The 21,954-nt window shown below is 36.7% G+C and overlaps 1 protein-coding gene across 2 annotated transcripts; it reads left to right on the forward strand.

Annotated features, from left to right (window-relative positions):
• Nucleotides 1-12,028: 12,028 nt before the first annotated feature.
• On the forward strand, nt 12,029-21,752 carry LOC149077155 (glutathione S-transferase 3, mitochondrial-like). 2 transcript variants are annotated; one of them, XM_089244879.1, is made up of 6 exons: nt 12,029-12,268; nt 16,904-17,053; nt 17,901-17,965; nt 18,585-18,642; nt 20,240-20,312; nt 21,528-21,752. In XM_089244879.1, exons 2-6 carry the CDS (start codon nt 16,931-16,933, stop codon nt 21,626-21,628), a joined length of 420 nt encoding a protein of 139 aa, XP_089101005.1. In that variant the 5' UTR covers nt 12,029-12,268; nt 16,904-16,930; the 3' UTR covers nt 21,629-21,752. The 2 variants fall into 2 exon arrangements, with proteins under 2 accessions (XP_089101005.1, XP_089101004.1); XM_089244878.1 differs by having other exon boundaries at nt 12,064-12,268; nt 16,901-17,053.
• The last annotated feature ends 202 nt before the right edge of the window (nt 21,753-21,954 follow it).

The following is a 21,954-nucleotide window of genomic DNA, read 5'->3' on the forward strand; positions in this document are numbered from 1 at the left end:
CCTAGATATCACTCAAGTGGCCCATGTCTCATTTCAGATCACGTAAGCAGCCCGTGACATTTTCACAGTTACTCAAGCAGATCGCGGCACATTTCCAGTTCAGTTAAGTAGAACACAGCACATTCACAGATCAATTGAATGACCTGCGGCGTATTCACATACCTGATGCAAGTTTCAGAACACTTGAGAGAGCAACGGCACATTTTCAGGTCACCAAAGTCGCCCACGGCTAGATTCCAGATCACTTAAATGTCCCGTGGCACATTCCCAGATAACTTAATTGACCGCTGCATATTAACAGATCCCCACGGCACAGTTCCCGATTATTCATTTGGCCTAATTTCAGATCACTTTAGTATCCCACGACATATTCCCTGATAACTTAATTGACTGCGACGCGACATATTAACAGATCACCACGGCACAGTTCCAAATTGCTCAAGTGATCCATTTTTAGAAAAACACGTGTCCGCGGCATCACACATGTCCTAGGTGACCTAATTGACCGCGGCATATTAACATATCACTGTGACACAGTTCCAGTTTATTCTATTTTCAAATCACTTAAGTGTCCCGCGGCACATTCCCAGATAACTTATAGGGATGTACTAGATAACTTAAACATTAGTTGACCGCGGCATATTAACAGATCACCGCGGCCCAGTTCCAAATTATTCAAACGTCTCATTTCAGATCACTTAAGTGTCCCGCGGCACATTCCAATATCAAGTGACCCGTGACACGTTTTCTATTAAACGGAGGGGCCCACGCTCTCCAAAAGCTTGAGCCCCTTGATGTAACATAATTCCTTTTTGAATATTCATCAACACGAAGCAGCATCAGCCGGGTTTTCCATCACGAGGAGGCGGCACAATCAAATTTTCGTAGACTTACAGACTTTCCTTCGTAATGTTTAACGTATCCGGAGAATGTAGTTTTAAAATTTTTAACAACTTTAAATAAAAACACGAAGTTCCATTTCCCCTTTAGCCTCTATAAAGCACTACGTTATATAACGTAAAAAAAAACCCGGGAAATCGCGGGAATTGGACGATTTCCTTTCACTCAAGGGAAGAATAAAAACTTCTTTTTCCCCCGTGTGTTCAAAGTCTCCAACTAGACAACACAGAGATATACTTTAAGTACTACCTATAATCCTCGTTCCCTTTAGATTTGAATCGAAACGTTATACTCTCAACTTTGATGGTAGAGGAGAGCAAAAAAAAAAAAAGAAAGAAAAGTACGCGAAAAAGCACTTTTCGGATTGCCTCTGAAAATTTCAGGCCCACCTTCTTGCATGACTTACCTCGTTTTGCGCATCTTCTCTTACAAGTTCCCCATAAGAAAGAAGAAGAAAGCTAAGGTGGAAAAATATGGAAGGTTCAAAAAAAAAAAATGCATTCGCTCCAATGAAAGTGGTTCGTAGTGAATGTATCAGTATTTCAGGTTATGTACCGCGATCTAATCTGAAGAAGTAGCGAAATATCTTTCTGATATGCTTACCAAAACGAGAAAACTTTAGGAACGTTACAGTGATTTCCAAAAGTTGAGAATGCGATGTAAATTTTCAAAAGGGCAAAATTTCACATTTTTTTCGTTCCCAATATCGAATGATTCGTGTTGTCTTTTTCTGAAGTGCTCTTCGGAAATACAGTCAAATCCCGTTTTAACCAATACAGTTATAGCGAAAATCTCGTTTTAACGAATACTTTTCTAATCCCTCAGATAAGTTTACGTAGGAACAATGCAAAAACCTGAAATTCCTTTATAACGAAATTTGGTTGTAACAAAGTAATTTCTCCCGTCTCTTGGAGGTCGTTGTAACGGGATTCGACTGCACTTTTTTCTGATTTGGGTTTACATCCAACGTTTGAAGTGAACAGACGCACAGACCGCTGAGCAACCGAGAGTTAAAATTTGGTATCCAACAAAAGTGGAATCCTCTCTTGGTCAGCGTGATTAGTGGTTAGATTTGAATATATTTTTTCCTCTGAAGACCACACCCACTGTGTGCCGAAATGCATTAGGAGTTTTTGTATTTTTCGTATATTTGCCATATTCGTTGGTGACTCCTTGATATTCTTGGGCAAAGTTGATCTACTCTTCAATGTATTTTATGTATTAAATCTGAAATTATGTAGTGTGCAATATGAATTGGAAAAAATGTTTTCAACCGCTGACGGACTAACAGTTGAACTCGAAGAAAATAGAATATAGATAGAACTTTTCCGTTTTATAGGATCAATAAAACTTTAAAATCCGTAGATGAGCTAATTGTATGAATATATTTTATCCGCTACACTATATGGTATTCGTTTCCATTCATAGAGGCATCTCTTCATTGAATGCGTCTCAATGGTTCATTAAGGAAACCGAGTTCGCTTTCGTACTTTCGAAGCGGATAAAATGAGCGATTTAAGTAAAGAGAAATGTGTCTGAACCGTGTATATATATTTTTTTTTATTTCGTGTGTTTGTTCCAGAAAATTCCATACCATTTTCGGTTGTTGTTACCGCAAGAGCGAGCAACATTCCAAACTTAATAGATTTGGTAAGTTGCCAAGTCAAATACAAACAAACCACACACACAACCACCATAAGGTCTTCCTTGAGAGATGATGAGTATCACATTCCTCGACGCTTTTTGGAAGGTTGGAACCGTTTTTGTGTGGTAGTGAGATTTTGTATGTGCACAACGGAACTGTTTTTATTTTTCCCCTCCTTAAATAGTTTGTCCCGTATTGTTTCTTTTATTCGAAAAAAAATTAAATAACAAAATATTTATGTTTTCCGTGATGATGATGTCTTTTTTTCCCCCAAGCCTCCTCGAAACTTACTTAATAGTAAATTTATTTAATCAGATTCTGCGTACACAGAAATTTGAGGAAGGACTGGGAAAATCCCTTCAACAACCAAAAGGAAAAAGAAAATTGTAGAAATACTTTCCAATGAATTGAAAGATTGCCAAGAAAATCAAATTCCGGTCTGGTTATTTTAAATACTCGAGTTTTAATTGTGTTTCTTACGATCGAGAAGTGCCGTAAAAGGCTGTACATGTATTTTTACTGAATGTCTTAAGATTTTTCTTGAATGAGAGCCAATGTAGTGATTATGTCAGCATCTATGTCATTCGTGAAGCTTTCATTATATCAAATTACCGCATATAGATAGATAGAACCGCTCACAATCCCGGACTGATGCAAAGCATCTTACTTCCGTTACCTCAAAAGAGGCAGAGTTGTGTCGGAAAAGTTGGCAAAGATTTATAGTGGTGGCACCCCTTGCCCCGTGCTCGCAAGTATCGAATCACTCGCGTCGTTCTCCCCATGAAGACAGCCATCAACTCGATTCAACGTACAAGACATTTGACTGAAATGGACAGCTGAACCAAATGACCCGGGAGAAAAATTGCACGTGCGCCCAGTGGCACAGGGGACCGCAGTCTGGGATTTCGAAAGAAATGTGGGAAAGACTTGTGGGCAAGAAAGAAGGAGAAGCAGCTGGCATGTTGAAATGGGAGAGATTGGAGAATAGTCTAAATCAGTGATTCCCAACGTGGGCGTTAGCGCCCCCCGGGGGGGGGGGAGATGGAATGTTCCAGGGAGGCGGTAGAAGTTAGGCGTATAACATAGCATCATATGGGTTAGATTGTTAGATTGTGTTGGGGGGGGGGGGGGGGGTGATGTGAGAAAAAAATTTCTGAAGAAGGGGGCGATGGGACAAAAAGGTTGGGAAACTATGGTCTAAATGCACAATGTATAATATATATATATACAGCGCCTCCAGTGTCTTGTAAGTGCTAGCACGGCGCGTTTATCTCATCAACCGTCCGTCGTAGAGGTATGATTCCGATCACAAAAATGCTCAACAGGCGTTAAAAAATTTCCCTGTACCAGTTTTGAGAGTGAAAATACATTGTGTAATAAAATAAAAAAATCTACATTTTTATAGGGTACACCGTGTGCTATAACTTTCAATTAGAAAATTGATTCCCTGTCTCTTCTGATGCCAAAAAAATCCATATTTCTGAGTGCAATATTCACTGAGATACTGGAATTCGAAAAACGGAGGAAATTTGGAAAAGAACAGTGTTAAATGCGGAAAAACCGTTTTACCCGCATTCAACGCTGTTGTTTCGCAAATTTCCTTCCTTCTAATGCAACGTCACGCGTCGTTGGTATATAAAAGCATAATAAATCTTACCACATGATATACCATATATCAGAGGACTTAAAACTTTTTCTAGTCGCGATCACTGCAAGTACCCATCATCAAAAGAAGAGCACCCTTACGGCGAGTTTGACATACAAATGCATGAAATCTGGATGATTTCAGTTCTTGAATGCAATTCGTACAAGGTACTCAATTGGAACGTTGATCGAATGCTCGCGAGCACGAAATCGGACAAGAGCATCGAGCATTCTGGGTACTTCAGGGAGCACGGTGGTGCTCGCGAGCAACGTGTTGAAGATGCCTGCTATACATAATAGTTGATCCATGTATTGTATCATTATATAAGGGTACGATCGTAAAATTCGTTATCATTATCTCGGAGCCCGACTCTATTCATCACAAATTAAAGTCCAAACGAAAACGTGACATTATTCCAAGCACAATGCACTTTAATGGCTCTACTTCTTCAACTGGCCAAGAAACCGCTAATGCCTTTCGCGAATTACTTCGAATCTGTGTTTATGAATAGAAATATTTCTTTACAGTCGATTTCACAAGGGCAGTTTTTGATTGAAACTGACCTCTTCCATCTCGCCCATATGCAGTTTAGGGAAGCTGACGTCTTATGCGCTATAAGGAAGCTCAAGTCATCCAGGGCCATCGGACCAGATGATATTCCGGCTTACGTAGTCAAAGGTTGTGGTGAATTACTAGCACGTCCGTTAACAATTATATTTAATAAATCATTGAGTACAGGTTGCTTCCCTTCGTCGTGGAAATTGGCAAGTATAGTTCCCATTCATAAAAAGGGTGACACATCCGATGTAACTAACTACAGACCAGTTTCGATTCTAAGTTCATTCGTCAAAATTCTAGAATCATTGATTTATGAAAAACTGTATAATCACTTTGCGCCTTCGTTGAGTCCGTTTCAACACGGTTTTGCTCGCAAACGCTCAACTGTAACCAACCTTGCGAACTTCACCCATGATCTGTCGGTTGCTCTTGACAATGGGGAACAGATAGACACCATATACACATATTTTGAAAAGGCTTTCGATCGCGTAGATCATCATGTACTCTTAACGAAATTACGCTCGCAACTTTGTCAAATGAATCTATAGCTTGGTTCGCTTCCTATCTGAGTGACAGAACAAACATCGTTAGGCTACCATCAGGACATCTTTCTAAACCATATACAAGCACGTCTGGTGTTCCTCAGGGGTCCAATCTTGGTCCGTTACTTTTTCCCATCTTTGTAAATGACTTACCGTTGTCTCTTCAAAATAGCCGCTGCCTCATGTTTGCTGATGACCTAAAATTTCATCGATCAATTCAGTTCATAGAAGATTGCTTGGCTCTTGCCAAGCAGTCTTCTATATATGCCAAGCAGTCGATATATTGCATCTTAATGATTGGTGTCGTGACAACAACCTTGGTCTGAATGTTTCAAAGTGCAGTGTCGTTTCATTCACGCGAAAATTACATCCATTACATTACGATTGCACCGTAGATACAGCGGCTATAGAAAGAAAGAGCATGGTAATGGGTTTAGGTGTAATTTCCAAGAGTGATTTGAACTTTAGCGCTCACGCGGAAAGTGTCTTGTCGAAATCCAACAAGTCACTTGGCTTTCTCGTAAGGTCGTCTGGGCCATTCACCTCAGTTCCAGCGATGGTACGGCTGTATTTCGCGTATGTATTGCCCTCACTTGAGTATGGCTCAGTGATATGGGGCCATATTCCTGCAGGGATGAACGTACGTATTGAACGTGTACAGAAAAAGTTTTTGAGGTCATTATTCCGAAAGACTTTTGGTGTGTACGTCCCAGATGCGCCTACTTCGGATCTTCTCTCTTTTTTCAAGATGACATCTCTCGATAGCAGACGTACTAAGCGAAATCTATCATTCCTTCATAAAGTTCTTCTCTTCACGGCAGAATCGACGACTATTATTTGACGAGCCTAATTAATATCTCCGTGCCATCTCGCGAGCGACGGGTTCATAGTTCCCGAAATGTCTTTTATTTTCCTCGTGCACGCACGAACATTTTAAATGCTTCTCCAATTTTTCGAGCATGCAAGCATTATAATACGGGTGAATTCCCTGATATATTTCACAGGGATTCCATGTTCTACTAGGTACTATATGAATTTGTATATATTTTATGTTTTCTCATCTATTTTGGTCGTTTTGTCTTCCTCATATTGAATTCGCAGTGTTTGCTTCCGTTGCGCATATATATTTTTGTATTATACAATTGTTGATGATTTTTTCCTTAACGTGTAAATTATTATTATTATTTGCTTTTCTATTGATTTCCATTACTTTTCCCATCTCTGTAATTGGGCTCAGCCTGTTGAGGTGTGTAAATAAATAAATAAATGAATAAACAAATACTTGGAATTTCTTTTATATATTTATCAAATTCACAAGTTACTTTAGAGTTTAGACTATTATTCAATCACAGATAAAGGCGATATGTTTCAAGTATTTATCAACTTTACCAACGACGCTTGGGTATTATGCATACTCTTCGGTAAAAGTGATAAATTTATCAAACTTCCCAAGACGATTGGTAAGTAATCATAACAGCCAATTCCTCACCATATTTACCATAACATAGCCATTCGATAAAAAGGAAGCGAAATTCCAATCGGATATACACACAAAATCTCAAATTTTCTAAAAATATCGACACCCATTTAAAAAAAAATGCGTACATATTAGAAATTATCACAAAGTTTTTCGTTTCGAGTTTATTTTCTTCTTGACGATATTATTTCTAATCAATGAAGGAAAATACCGTTTTGCGTTCATATATAGCGTGAAGAAACGTGAGATGTTCCAGGAAGTTCGATAAACAAATTGTTTGTTTTTTCCAGTTTGAATCATGAAGAAATAATATCCGAGAATTTCCTTTTGCCCAAAGACGACATTCGATACCTTCCAAATAACCAATGCGAACCTTAGGGCCTTTTTTAATATTGGTTATTTTTTGAGTAAATAATTGAATAATTTAAAATGAATTATGGGATATTGGATTTTTATTTTCTTTCATGGAAAAATAATCGTATCCAACCTTTAAACTCAGTTTCGGTGTTTTTTTGTTTTTTTTACCGATATAATAATCGTTGTTTTCTGATAAAGTATTTAAGTATTCAGTTTAAGATAATGTTACTAATATACTGAATATCCATTGGTCTTATTATTTGGAACAATGGTCCTTATTCTGCCGGTGCAATGGACGTGCAAACAGTGCTGTCTTAAGAGTATCATGGGGGCCCCCAGGCCAAATGTTTTTTCGGACCCTACCTGGTAAATCCTAGAAAATTTCAACCGGATCTCATTTTTGTGAGGCCCTTTTCTCTTGAAGCCCCGGGCCGTGTCCGGGTGTGCCCATGCGTTAAGACGGCACTGCGTGCAGTGGCCTCAGAATTAGTTGTTTTTTTTCTTCATGATCATAACCCCAGTATTGGCAGCCATTTGCCTCTTGGGTAGTGTTATTTTTAAGAATGTAATTGCTATTTAATAAAATAAATTGAAATTGAATTGAAATTTTTGCACCACCTGGTGCCAGAAATTTTCTTGGTTCAGTGGCTTTCGTGCATGGGTTATAAAAGCGGCGGACGTATGAATAAGCCATAGATTCATACACCATGGTACTTTAGATACTGGCGTACGTGTTATTTTCACCTTAAGCAATAAATAATAAATTTGACGCCATGATGTCTTGAGATACGGTTTTTCATAAAAAAAACTCGATGTTTTAATTCGATGGAAATATTTAGCCATTGCGATTTCATCCGTTTACTTACTAACTACTGTTTCAATAAGGATATCAGTTACTTATTTGTTGAAGGAGTTCCGACGATCCACAAAATCAACTCTTCCCCGTAGTGCTTTGTGGTCTCAACTCGGCAAGGCCATTCGTCAGCAGACGTGTCGTTATATTCAATTGAAATACGAAATAATTCGTATCCAGTCAGAAAGTGAAACGTGAGAAAACTTTCTTGGACGATCGCAGAGGACTGAAGGCTCCTGAGGAACATCTCGACTTCCAGAGGAAGAAGTTGCGACTCCTTGCTTCCGCTTTGGGAAGTAATGCTTCGCTCAACCACAGCTACCACCCTAAAGAACGAGCTGGGAGCGAGTTAGCTCACACTCTCTTCGGATCGGACGATGGTCAAACTCACCATATGTCTCTGGTGCCTTTTAGTACCTGCGGCCTTCCTGGAGAGAATTCCCCCCATTTCGTTTCCACCAGCTCCACGAAGGTCTCCATTGAAATGGAGAATTCTTCGGAATTAATAAAATTTAACTAAAGGGGAACCTAGTCCGCCATCTTATTGAACTTCCTTGTTCAGCCGGAACTCCAGTATATCATTCAAAAAAAGTTCTTTATATAGGCAATCAACAAAAAGGTTCCTTAAGAGGCTATTGTCATAACAATTGGACTGCAAAAATATGATAAGATCTATCTCAACAATGAGGCTGAAATCTTAACGCAACAATGGATATGAAAACACAGAGAACGTTTCCAACCTCTTTACGATGGCGGACGAAATATCTGGTCCACGCGCTAGTTGGAGTAAGGAACTCATTCCAGTCACACTCTGTTTTCTTATCAACACGAAACTTCATTTTTACCCCATTGAACGGTTTTTAGTGACTGTTTTACCCATTCTAATGCATTTCTTTAATATGAGAAGGAAGAGAACACATAGGGGATGGAAAAAAATATACAGAATCTGTTGAAATGGGGAAGGAAGAGAGCGAAAGGAAATATTTTTTCTCCTTTTATTTCTACTACTAAACCAGACATGCACCTCGTCCATATTCCTCTGCTGAGTTTCTAACGAATTGGTACATGTTGGTATGTGTATGTACGTATAGTTAGCCTTCAGTGAAGTTTGTTTCTGTGTAATGCTTGTTATGTGTTATAACAAGGTGGTTACAACATTGTAGGACTGTGGGTTGACCTATCGTAGGACTTTCCCTAGTTTTGGTTTGGACAAGGATAGAAAGACGGCAGCGTTTTTTTTCCCGAACCTGCTCGTTTCTCTGCAGGTTCTTTTCTAAGGGGGGAGGAATGTAACAAGCTACTCGCTAACTTGTTACATTAATTTGTAAAATTATTAATTAATATTTAATTCACCCTAATCATTAAATTTTAATGAAGCCTTTTAGAATTTAATTTTATTTACGACGCCAGACAGTCTGGGAATTGGGTTGGACTTTTATTCAGATATCGTGTATAGAAATAGGTGAGGCACCTGTATGCACAGGTGTTACTTCCAACGCCTTTTGCAGATTCTCAGAATTGACCCTGCCCTTTGGGCAGTGGTATCTTGAGAAGGAATGGCAGATGGATTTTATCATTGGTATGTAGACATCGTGGCAGCAGCGAGATTCCAGTAGGGGATTCTAGACTGGGACCCAAAGGGGAGGGGGTGTGATGTTTAGGAGACGGAACCAATGAGAGGGAACAGGAAAAAATTGGACGAGAGAAGGTGGTTGAAAGAGGAGAATGAACTGGGTCTGGATGAGAGGTGGTTGTCCGGTTTTGGGGAAAAGTGGAAGGAGCGGAAGATGACGAAAGCCTGGGGTAAGTCTTGACCTATTGCTTTCTCCATTCCTCTCTCGCTCAAGGAGTAGTAGCATAAAACATATGTACTGATTCATAAGTATCCTGATTATAAGTAACTGATTTATAAGTGATTTATAAGATTTATGAAAACATCCTCATATATGCATTATTTGTTATAGCTGTAAATAAATAATCTTTTACTCCGACCTGAGGACAAGGGTTGAATGATTGAGTGGTATTAATTGTTATCTCGAGTATCAGCCCCAGATGCTGAGAGCAGCTCTGGGACAGTGTAGTGCTTGCCATCTGCAATCAATTTTTTTAAACTATGAGTTTTTTTCACAACTCAGAGTGAGTAGAGTGTAATGAATGAATAATTATACCGATGCAGGACTGTTGCTTTCTACAGCGATACTCTTTAACGGGGAGATCGGCTCGCGTTCGCGCCTCGAAGTTGGGAACCGCAGAAAACCAACTTCAGCCGACCACCACTGCGGCGAAGGTGGGGTTTGACGTACATGCATTTACATGGGAATTTCTAGCTAATTGTCTTGTGAAGGAATGAATGATAAGAGTGTAGGAATGGTGCTAACGTGTTTATAATGTCAGAGTTATGCTTGTTTCGTGTTTTACTAAGCTTGCCATCTCTCCTCCTTATTTTGGAGTGGAAATGCCTGAATTTCCCGGTTACGTAAATATCGTGTTGAAGGTCTGCCTGCTCTCTGCAGAAAGACTCTTTCAAATGGGAGACAGGCTCGCATACGTGCATTGAAGTTGGAAAACCGCACAATAACTTTCTCTTATGTTAAGGAAAGAGATAATTCCAAAACTAATGAAAGCGATAATTCCAGCATTAATGAAAGATAATTCCAGATTGACGAAAGATAATTCCAGATTGATGAAAGATAATTCCAGATTGATGAAAGAGATAATTCTAAAATTAATGAAAGAAAAAATTCTAGAATTAATGAAAGCGATAATTTCAGCATTGATGAAAGAGATAATTTCAGCATTGATGAAAGTGATAATTCCAAAATTAATGAAAGTGATAATTCCAAAATTAATGGAAGAGATAATTCCAGAATTAATGAAATACAATTCCAGAATTAATGAGATATAATTTCAGAATCAATGAAAGAAATAATTCCAGCATTAATAAAAAAAGAAATAATTTCAGTACTAATGAGAGACAAATCTAGAATTGATGAAAGAAATAATTCCAGAAGTACTGAAAGAAATAATAATTAATAAAGGAAATAATTCCAGAATTAGTAAAATTCCAGAATTAATGAAGGAAATTTTTCAACATTAACGAAAGAAGTTAATCCAATATAAATGAAAGAAATAATATTTAGAGAGACTGAACTATACATTCAATAGGAAAATTGCCAGGCAGGAACTGTGTTTTCACCGAGTCACGTGATTTCCTTGCGTTCGATGTCGTTGCCGTTACGGCGGGTGGATGGTCCCTCGAGTAATATAAGCTCGATGCTCAGCCCCTATTTGCCTGTAGAGACAGCCCTTAACTGTAGAGACACCAATGAATGTGATCATTTTCAATGTTCCAAAAGCGAAACATTTTTTTTTATCAGAAAATTATTCAATAACATTTTTGCAAATTAAAAATAGGCCAGTGGGTCGTGAAGTTAGTCTGAAAAAAATTGATTTTGTGTCGCGTCTGAAAAAAAAGGTAAGGATCCCTGCCTTTTACCCCTGCCTGAAGGGTTTGAAATTCCCGCTTCCTTTCCTAAAAATATTGATAATAGAACTCATAATGCCATCTATCAATTAGTTCGAGAAACTCAAGTATTTTCAAAACTTGTTACTAGATGTCAGCACGAATAGTGTTACAAAATATTGAGGACCTTGATTTCTAATTTTTGTGAAATATCACAACAAAAATTAGCTAAAACTCTAAAGCATATTTATGCTTTTTTGATAGACTATCGAATTCAACAGCTATCAAGTCATTAGGGATTTGCTGCTTTTGTTTCCGGCAAAAATGTACGAATGCGAAAACTCAACCACGTCACTTTTTGTGACTGTGGAAATTTAGTCATGTTGTTCTTTTAGGACGTATCAGAATAAAATCTACAAATTAGAATGTATTTTAGTTGATCAAATAAAATTAAATTATTCTATAATTTCAGATTCGAACCCGAAAATTAAATTATTTGTTTCAACTATTCAGAACACTAGACACGGTTGCGAAAACTCTTCGCCCTGGTTTTCGAAGAAACAACAACTACAACGGCTAATCAAAGTTGCCGCCGCTGATGACTCCTCCAGATAAACAAACCAATTATTATTGCTAATCAGGGGATGGCCCTTGCAGCTATAGTCCAGTGAAATATTGAAGTTGAATTATTATTGTTATCTTGAAGGTCGCCGATTTTTCGTCGAGTCACGCTGATAATGGTTGTTTTTTAAAAGGAGTTTCCTCAATCATCTCCCGTGATAAAAACTTGATCCTCATTTCCTTGGTGGGAGCCATCTAGACTTCGAGGTGAGTATTGAGAGACCAATATACTTATTTCTAGATCCCGGATTATATGCACTAAAAAAGTAGCGAAATATGCTTTAAAAAACTGAAATATGCACTGAAAATAAATCTTCATTTTAAATCAGAGTTTGGTTTTTGACGTCAAAACTGGTTTAAACTGTCGAATCCGTTAAGAACGTAAATGAATGGATGATGTTTCGAATAGATTTGGTATATGACAAACATAATTATAACTATTTTTTTATTTTTGCTTAATATCCGGTCCATAACCAAGCTAATGCAACCAGGACACTGCCCCTGAGTCGAATGAGCCCCCACCCCCCCAAAGTTTATATTTCTTTTGCCTAATAATAACCCTTTCAAGAGGGGGCCAGAGAAGGTGCATGATGGCCCTGCATAGTACAGTACAATGTTTTAATTTTAAGCACTAACTTATTGCGATAATTAAAATCAAATGTTAACTATAATTTTCAACTTTGCAAAGGGAAAGACAAAACTTAGTGTGCATCCAACTTATTGTAAACTTAAGTGTACCTATGCTACAGTCGACGCTCATTATAGTGAACATTCCACTGCAACGACTGATAGGATAAGTCCCAAGCGTTATCATACAACGACTATCATGTATGCTTTGCTTTCGATATAATGACCCTCCCAATATAACGTCCATTTTTAGTGGGACAAGGGGGGTCGTTACATCGAGCGTTGACTGTATAATGTGGGGCCATTATACCGATATCGTCTACTCTATTTACTTACAGTGCTGTCCAACCCTGACTTTCAAATTTTGAACTGCTAGAGTCTCAAAAGAGTAAAGGCAGTTTCCATAGCGTATTTGTAGGCCTATGACACTGTTTAAAAAATAACTTAACTGTTCGTAGGGGTTCATAAAATGAGCGACGACTGCATATAAAAATTAAAACAACGCTTTACACACATCAATGTGATGTTTCATGCATTCCCAGATTCTTTATTGTGTATCAAAATATTGGTAGACAACAAAATAAAAGGGAACAAGGCAAATTTTCACCAAGGGTTATTAATTCAATTAATTGAGATCAATTAATTTGACTATTTGTCCAGTTCTTCATCATCAGTCAGTTTACTTAAAATCTTAGAACCAAACATTCCCAGTGGAAGAGAGAGAAGACCGTCATTGACCCTTCCAAGAAATAGTTGCGATGAAGCAAAGCAACTCAGAGAAGACACATCATAAATTTCACTATGTTTGACAATCTCGATGAAGCAACCGGTCACGTGGAGAAAGAGTCTGTTGATCACAGCTCAACGAAGTTCAGGAGCCCACATGGGAAGTAAATCCTCGGACACACTAAATTATCTGCTGAATGGTGGACAGCAGTATGCATAGCAAGAGTTGCAACAGTTTACCAGTCACCATAAAAGAATTAACTAGACATCTGTGGGAAACTCAGGCAAAAATTTATTAACTAATTAAAAATTTCTGAACCAGCCGGTGATGATTGAGTGCCAAGGCAATAAACATTAGCGTTAAAAGTTCATGTTAAATCATGAGATTTGCAGCAAATCAGTGAGGAAACTCAACCATGTGCCGTATATAAACAGACTTGAATAAAGAAACTTGGATTATATTGGTCAACAGTAGGGATGGGATGACTAGTGATTTGGCCAAATATCAATTTTCTTAAAATTCATCAAAATTATAAATAAAATTGCCAGTTTTAATTCAAAATAAAATTGGTAAGTGTTCAAATGATATATATTTAATTTTAATTAATTGTAATTTTTTTTATTTAAATAAATATTAAAAAACTAGTAACCAAAAGATTTTTGTTGCCATGATACTGACAATAAAATTTAATAATGATATATTGTATTTTAATATTAGTGATGCCTCAGTAACGAAGATGATTTCAGGGCTCCCACTCGTCCTACTTTTCCCACTTTTTGGTAAAATGCCCTACTTTCTAGTTTTTGTCCTATTTTTTTTACTAAATCCTATCAACAAAATTTGTATAATTGGTTTTAATTGATCAGGGGAATCATCGATATATTGTCAAATATTACAAATGTAAAGTTAGTTAATGATTAGTTCTGCCAAAGCAGAAATTGTATCGTTTTCAAGGTTATTTGGGAGTGTATGTGGACCATTTAGGTTATTAATTTTTCATTTGCTTAGTTTGAGTGTTCAACATGTAAAGTAGTCATTAAAAACTTGTCTGGATGTAAAAAATAATTTTGTATTTATTACTTTTTCATGGTCTTGGGCAGTAACTATCAGTCATCATTCAAAATTATGTTGCACATTTTGTTTGTAGATGAAGCAACAGTTTGCATTACAAAGCAGTTGGAAACATAGGCCTATTCGAAATTAGGTGACTCTGATACTATCCAATAGCATTCAATTGTCTTCTGTATTTTTATGGCACGAGGAGACATAAACAATATTTAAAATGCTCAGCAAAAAAGAGCTAGAAATTAAATTGCCTCATTTTTCGAAAACACTGGTATTGAACAGTAAAACATAAACAAATCCCTTTAAAAAAAGACATGGCAACGTAGTAAAACAATCCCTTTCACCTTGACTTATTTACATCAGATCTTGTAATTACACATTTTGTACTGGGATTTTGAAAGTGGTCTTGAAGGAGCGTCATTCTTAAAAAGTATGCATGTCTTCATAATTTTCTGTGCATTGTCGAAGAGAGTTGACTGACTACACTTTGGTAGACCCCAAAAAAAGAATGTGATTTATATTGTGAAGAGACAGAAAAGAATTATCTGTGATTGCTAGTGCACTGTTTTTGCCAAAAGAACTGTTTTGCCAAAGAGCGTGTTTTATTCCTCTGTTGCTGCTCCGAAATGGACTTTGTCACTTCCCACCCCTGACTGTGAAATCATAGGCTACCTTTATTTCTTTCAATGCAGTTTTTATTTTGGCTGAATCTTTCATTCTACATGAAATGATTCAAAAGTATTTCCTAAAGAGAAGCATAGGTACATCTGAAAAAAAGACTGAGGTGGACATGTGTTAACCGGGCCCTAGTGATATTAATTCTGATGATGATTGGTGTGAAAATTCAGCTCACGACGCGGATATTTTATGTTAGTGCGTGCATACATATAATCAAAAATGTTTGTTAGCTGAATCTGTATTCATTAGCCGAAGCAGAAAAATCATGAAAAAATCTTCATTAGCCAGAAAATTTGTAATCCAAGGCATTCTCGTTAGCCAAGGTATCGCTGTGCTTATAGAATATTTTTTTTTCAACACTTGTTACAATTTTACATCTAATTAAGAAAATATCAACTATTATTTACTCTCAAGTATTAATGCATCATAGAGTTCATGATTTATTTTCCCTGTCTAGATGTTCTTTGCTCCTCGCAGTAGCTCAATACTTTTCTTGTCTACATACATAATTCAGTTAGTGAAATTGCGCAATTCATGCTCACTTCCACATTATTATGGTAGGATTCTATTTTTAGTTTCATGTTTTACTTCTCCTAGAAATTCACCCTAACATCTTGCACAGAAAGGGATAGGTATGCACCACACAATAAAATATAATCAGTAAATTGTTAATTTATATAAAAAATGTTAATGTAATTTTTTAAAATTAGTTTGGTGTGTGTGCGCGTGCTCACTAAGATTTACACTGATATTCTGCCAAATACCTAAACAATATTCACCAAATATTCGGCAAAAGGGCCGAATATTCATCCCATCTCTAGTCAACAGAACTAATTTGTCTTCTAATGAAAAATGCTACATCGCAAGGAAATTTACATATTCAATCTACATACAAGCCAAATCGAAAATGTAGAGGAGACCTTCATGCAGCAGGGGATCGAAAATGGTTGTTGTTGTTGCTGATTAAGCTACATACAAAAATAATCACATCTGTACAATATCAAAATGGCAACTCTCTACAATACAGGACAAGTCTTCTCAACAGTGCTGAGTAAAACTTTGGCATTTACACTACAAGGACCAAATCTCCCCAGTATATGCCTGCAGCCATCCACTAGTGAAACAATGTGTATATATAATAGACATAATTTTCAACACAGTTGTAATACCGATCAGCCGCAAGATCAGTGACCGATTTGAAGCCTAACATCGGACCCTTACTCCGGGTGACAAGTATTGTTATAACAGTTTTACAGCCTTTGTGTGGCTTTGATCTTTGCTTTAGCTGAAGTTGCTTTGATATTTTTGTTGATACTAGAGCTCATCCTTTGAGGCCATACGCACAAAGAACTACTTTACTGACATTTTTGGGACCTTTGGTTGTTGGAGTGCTATAGGTGCAAAAATTGAGCCATAAATCTCTAAACAAGGGTTAAACTAATATGGACTTGCTGGGTGTGAATCGGTTTGACTTCCTTTAGTTCCTTGAAATTTAGGGTCTGTCAAAAAGCACATTTGCTACTGTCACCAAACTGTATGTGCCCCTCATAAAACATTCCTCTAGGGAATAATCGAAGTTTATATCATCGCCAACCAGAGTGTATTTTTATACTCCCAAAGAAAAGTTCGCGAAAATCTATAGGCCTATGCAAATCAGTGGTTGGATATGTTAAATTCATGTTGTATTTTGCTTCCATGTTCTGTATGGTAAATGTTTTTGTTTTTTTCTTCATACCTGCTAGTAGCAATTGACGATTGTTCCATAAGGGAAAATGGTCGTCATTGAACTGAGCAGAGACTATGGGTATGTGGTCTTAGTCGGAGCTGCTTCTATCTTCATTTCAGCCTGGCATGGAATCAGAGTTGGAAGAGCAAGAAAGAAGTTTGGCATCAAGGTATGTCTGTCTTGTTTCATTTATTTCGCTTGTTTCTACTAGAACTTCAACTTGTCCTTTGAACAAGCCGAAGGTCGCGAATCACTGAGAGTATGTTTAAAAACGGTAGAGGGGCAGAATGGACCACCTTTGCCAATAATACACTTTATAATGAAGGTGTGTTTCAGTAAGCTTTGTATCCTACTTTGTCAGGAAATTATTATTATAGTTTTAACTGTTATGAAATTTTAAAAAAAGTCATTTAAAATTCGAACCCTGGTAATTGGAACATGTCCCGGCCCCAATCAGTGGGGTTCTAGTGCATGTTTTTTTTAACAAAAGCACTATCATGCAGATTTCCTATTATCTTTCTAATATGCAGGGTGAACTTGACACGTTCTGCCAAACAAAAAAGGGGTGATAGACAAGCCCACGTGGAACTTGCCACAACCCTATCCTATTTGAACCTATCCTGAAATTTGTGTCACTTTATAGATTTTTTTTCTGCTTTTTCCAAATGTGTATGCAGTTTACGTGTAGGTCTTTACAAAACTTTACAAAATCTTCTTTTTTTTTTTTTTCAGACTTCCAACATTTTTTTCCCCATAATCGATTACCCACCATAACTCAAAAATGGTTTGAGATAGGACCAGGTTAGTAGGGTGTTTGGTGTTTCATGTTCCGCTTCAGCTTGTCTATCACCCCCTTTTGTTTGGCAGAACATGTCACATTCACCCTGTATACATTGTCTGATAATATGGTATTCCACGGAAGTTTCGGGCTTATTCAATACACACTTTCATATTTACTTTTCATTCATGATGAGAGACAAAGATCATTAATACTCAAATTATATTATCTTTTTCAGTATCCAATAATGTACTCTGATAGCAACAACATATTCAACTGTCTGCAAAGAGCCCATGGAAACTTGTAAGTTACTCTCAAAAATCCTCTCCTCTTTCTTCGTGCACTATTATTCTTCGATGCCCCTGCTCTTCCATTCAAGAGGAAATAATTTATTTGCAGAGAAGTTTATATTACTTAAATGGGCTTTTTTAATTGACTTCCAGTAATCTGGTCTGATGCATGACGGATTAGCAAGAGTTTACTGTATATGACTAATTAATTATGATAATTTGACTCATAATTACAAAATATAATTTATTATTCGTGAAGATGATATTCATAAAATTGACAGCTAAAATTCGGGGAGTATCCTGCATAATACCGGTCATATGGTATCTGGTGTGCAAGTAACCGAAATGGCTCAGATCTGGCCTGCGGATTGAAAAGGTTGTTTACCCATTGTGTTGGGTTGAATGACCTTTTTTAGGTCATTATATTGGATAAAACATGGGATGAATATGAAAAAAATAGCTGGACTTATCGTACTGGTCATTATAATTGAACAGAGTTGTGCTAACGCATGGTCGTTGCAACAAGCATAAACTGTGATATGTTCTCCTGTCATCCTGTTTCTCATTATTTGATGTAACCATGTTTCCACATGATCGGGTGTCCTAATATTCTTCACTTTTTATTTCTACAGCCTGGAGAATTATCCGCAGTTCTTGCTTACCTTGATGGTTGGTGGCTTGTCTCATCCAGTAAGTTCAACAAAAATTATTTATTAAATATTTTCCTTGAATCCTAAATAATGTGTTGCCATTTTTATGGGGAAACAAATAATGAGCTTTTAAACAATAAAAATAGGCTATGAGCAGTTTTTGTTTTTTTTTTTAGTTTTATTATATTAATACTCTCAACATTTGAAGAATTTAAATCCTTCTTTTAGCCATGTTGTCTCAAGTTGTAAGGGATATTTTCTTGGGAATGTGCAAAAAATAAATTTCATGGGAGAGCAAGAACTGAAGTACAGTAGAACCTCAATATAGCAGACAGTTAAAAAAATTATGAAAAATTGCAAAATTCTTATCTGAGGAGTTTAAAACTTGTTTTAAATACCTAAAAGAAAGTATTAAAAATCTGCAAGTTAACAATTAAATATCAATTGTGGTTTTGCTTAAATATGGATGAGCTTCATGACTTATACCACTTGCCAGCTAGAGAAGTTGAGGGTAATACAGTGTATGCTTTTACGCATCTTGTGCAATTCAAGCTATGTTGAAGGTTTTTTTTATTTGATATTATAACAAACACTTTTTGCGGCTAACTACTGTGCTTTCATCGATGTACACCTTGTAGCATTAGGTCGAGATTACACTATAGAAGTTTTAGAAAAGTTATTTTATAAAACTTGAAAAATGAAACCGATAAGCATATAGGTTAAATTTGAGCAAATGTAACCGATAAGCTCATTAGTTTTTCTTTACAAGTTTTGTAAAAGATCTTTTATCAAATTTTTATAGTGTAATCCCGGTTTAAGAATTATTTGTTATAAATTGGACTTTCATTATATTGAACTTTCAACTCCTATTAGTTCTAACAGACTAATAGGGGTTAAAAGTTCTACACCGTTCTACTGTACCATTTAAACTACCAAAATTTCCTGCCTTTAATCTATTGCAGTGTATAAGCTGTGGTGGTCGAGTGGTCATAATGACGGACTCACATCACGAGGATCCGGGTTCAAACCCCACTGTCACCGCAGTGGTGGTCGGCTGAAGTTGGTTTCCTGTGGTTCCCAACTTCGAGGCGCAAATGTGAGCCGATCTCCCCATTAAAAAGTCTCGCCACAGAGAGCAACACGCCTACAACGATAAATTATTCAATCATTACACTTCACTCATAGTTAGAAAAACTGATGGCAGCACAACACATAACAAGCATTACTCAGAAACAAACTTCACGTCAGGTTTCACTAAACGTACACTCCTGCATGTACTGATTCTTTAGAGGTTCTGCAGAGGAATAAGGACGAGATGCATGTGTGGTTTAGTAGTAGTGTATAAGCTACATTTGTAAATTTCTGATAGCTATCTGTATTGCCACTAATGTAAAACAAGACTTGAAGTTAGGACTTGGTTTGTTAGTCATGTTTATTTTTTTGTAAAAGATGTTTATCTTTCTTATGTCATCTATGTTCCACCTGAACCTGTGATCACCAGATGTGCCCGTGTTTCAACCACATTTTTTTTAACTTTCTCTATATGAAAAAAAATTGTTTCACATGTTTTTATTATTTTTTTTTTTTCAATTTTTCTTCCTTCATTTGAAAATTTTGTCTACGTTCTCATTTCTTAGAGAACTAGTGCTGTTGGTGGTACGATTTTCCTTCTTGGAAGGATTGTGTATGCTTTGGGCTATGGAACTGGTGGTAAGTTTTTCTTCCTTTCTCTAAATATTTCTATTTAAATTATCATTACATCAGCTACAGTTTGAGAAATGATTTTTTACAATCATTTTCTGTTTGGATTTAAAAAGTGTTCAATACTATGTTTGCAAAGTTGACAAATCCTAGGTAGTAACCTAGAAAATCTGTTACTGCCTGGCCATTGATACCTAAAATTTTGTATATGGAATTTTTAAATTATAATTTTCATGGAGAAAATGTTCTGATTTCATGACAATATATCTACATGTATAAAATAGTGGCACTATATCCCGGGATAGGGTTATTTAAGAGGATGTGACCTTTTGGTTGTCATTCCAAACGTCTTCCTGCATTTTAGAAAATTTGCCCTTTTGTCCTCTTTTTTCAGGAAGTTCCCCCATATGTTTATATGCTTTGACCAATCACCGTCGAAATCCCCCAGAATACAAGAACCCAGATTGCTTGCTTTACCAAGCTGGGCATATGCCATCTACTCATGGCCCAGCTTGTTCTAGGATAATATAAAAAAGACAGTCCAAAAAACAGCTCCAGTAGACAAAAACGGCAATATCAATTCTAAGAAAATAAGAAAACCGTTGTTTGCCCACCAACAGCTACTGCTGTATACTAAAGTGAGTAGAAGTGGAGGTAATACCTCTTAAATTCAGCGATAAAGAAAATAGGAATCGGCATTGACTTGTTTGCATGCTATTGCCACTGACAAAACACACAACCTCCCAAAATAACCTTCTGAGGGTAAAGAAAGAAAACCTTGCCATGCTTCAGGCAAAGTAATAAAACTGCGGCGATGGGAGGGGGGGGTGGAAACAATTCATTAAACCAAGAAGATATGTCTTTTTTTTTTTTTTCATTTTTGCTCCAACTCATGTCTAGTATTGTCAAAATGTCTGGATATGTTTCAATTACAAGACATCATTTTACTCCTTTGTGCCTGGTCTAAGTATGTTTATTTCTGCCTGATATCATCTACGAGGAGGATTTAAGGAGCACCTATCTTGAGATACCACCACCGAAAAATCTATTTGAAGAATTAAATTAGTTACAAAATCTTTATGAAAAAATATAATTCTTATTAATCTTCTCTTTCTGCCATCCCGTTGGGCAGTTTGCCTGTTGTGGCCTTTGTATAAGTTCTCTTTCTGAATTGAGTACTTTTTAATATGGAAATATTTAATCCATTGCTATATTTATTTTCAGATCCATCAGCTCGATTGATGGGATCATTTGCTTATTTGGGCTCTCTCACACTTCTCTACACCACTGGGCATTTTGCAGTTTCTCTCTTGGGATACATTTAAACTGCTAGCACATTGTATGGGCACACAATGATCAATTACCTTGTTCTGTTTTAAGTGATTTCATGTATCTTTGAGTTTATTTTTATAATAAAGGGTGTCATCTGTTATTACTGTTTGAAAATTATGTTTGTGCCATGTCTGAATCATGTGTTAGAAAAATTTTTAGCTCAAGCAATTGTGAATAAAACAATTTTTTTTTCATTGTTTCTGATGAACTATGAAATGTCTTTTCCCAAATTATTTTTGCTCTTGAATTTCCTTCTCTTTTTTTTTGCAAAAGCAAAGTTAGAGCCATTTTTGATAAAAGCTTTGAATCTCTGATAACA

Source organism: Pholcus phalangioides, unplaced genomic scaffold, assembly GCF_987345545.1.
Source record: "Pholcus phalangioides strain wild (caught in Gottingen) unplaced genomic scaffold, Ppha-v1.0 ptg000015l_1, whole genome shotgun sequence".
Taxonomy (NCBI): Eukaryota; Metazoa; Arthropoda; class Arachnida; order Araneae; family Pholcidae; genus Pholcus; species Pholcus phalangioides.

What these genes read in the sequence shown, in the direction of transcription:
- LOC149077155 (XM_089244879.1), top strand. Translation starts at nt 16,931, where the DNA reads ATGGTCGTCATTGAACTGAGCAGAGACTATGGGTATGTGGTCTTAGTC. An exon ending in GAAAGAAGTTTGGCATCAAG is followed by an intron (nt 17,054 to 17,900) that starts GTATGTCTGTCT and finishes TATCTTTTTCAG; the next exon opens with TATCCAATAATGTACTCTGA. An exon ending in TTTGGGCTATGGAACTGGTG is followed by an intron (nt 20,313 to 21,527) that starts GTAAGTTTTTCT and finishes ATTTATTTTCAG; the next exon opens with ATCCATCAGCTCGATTGATG.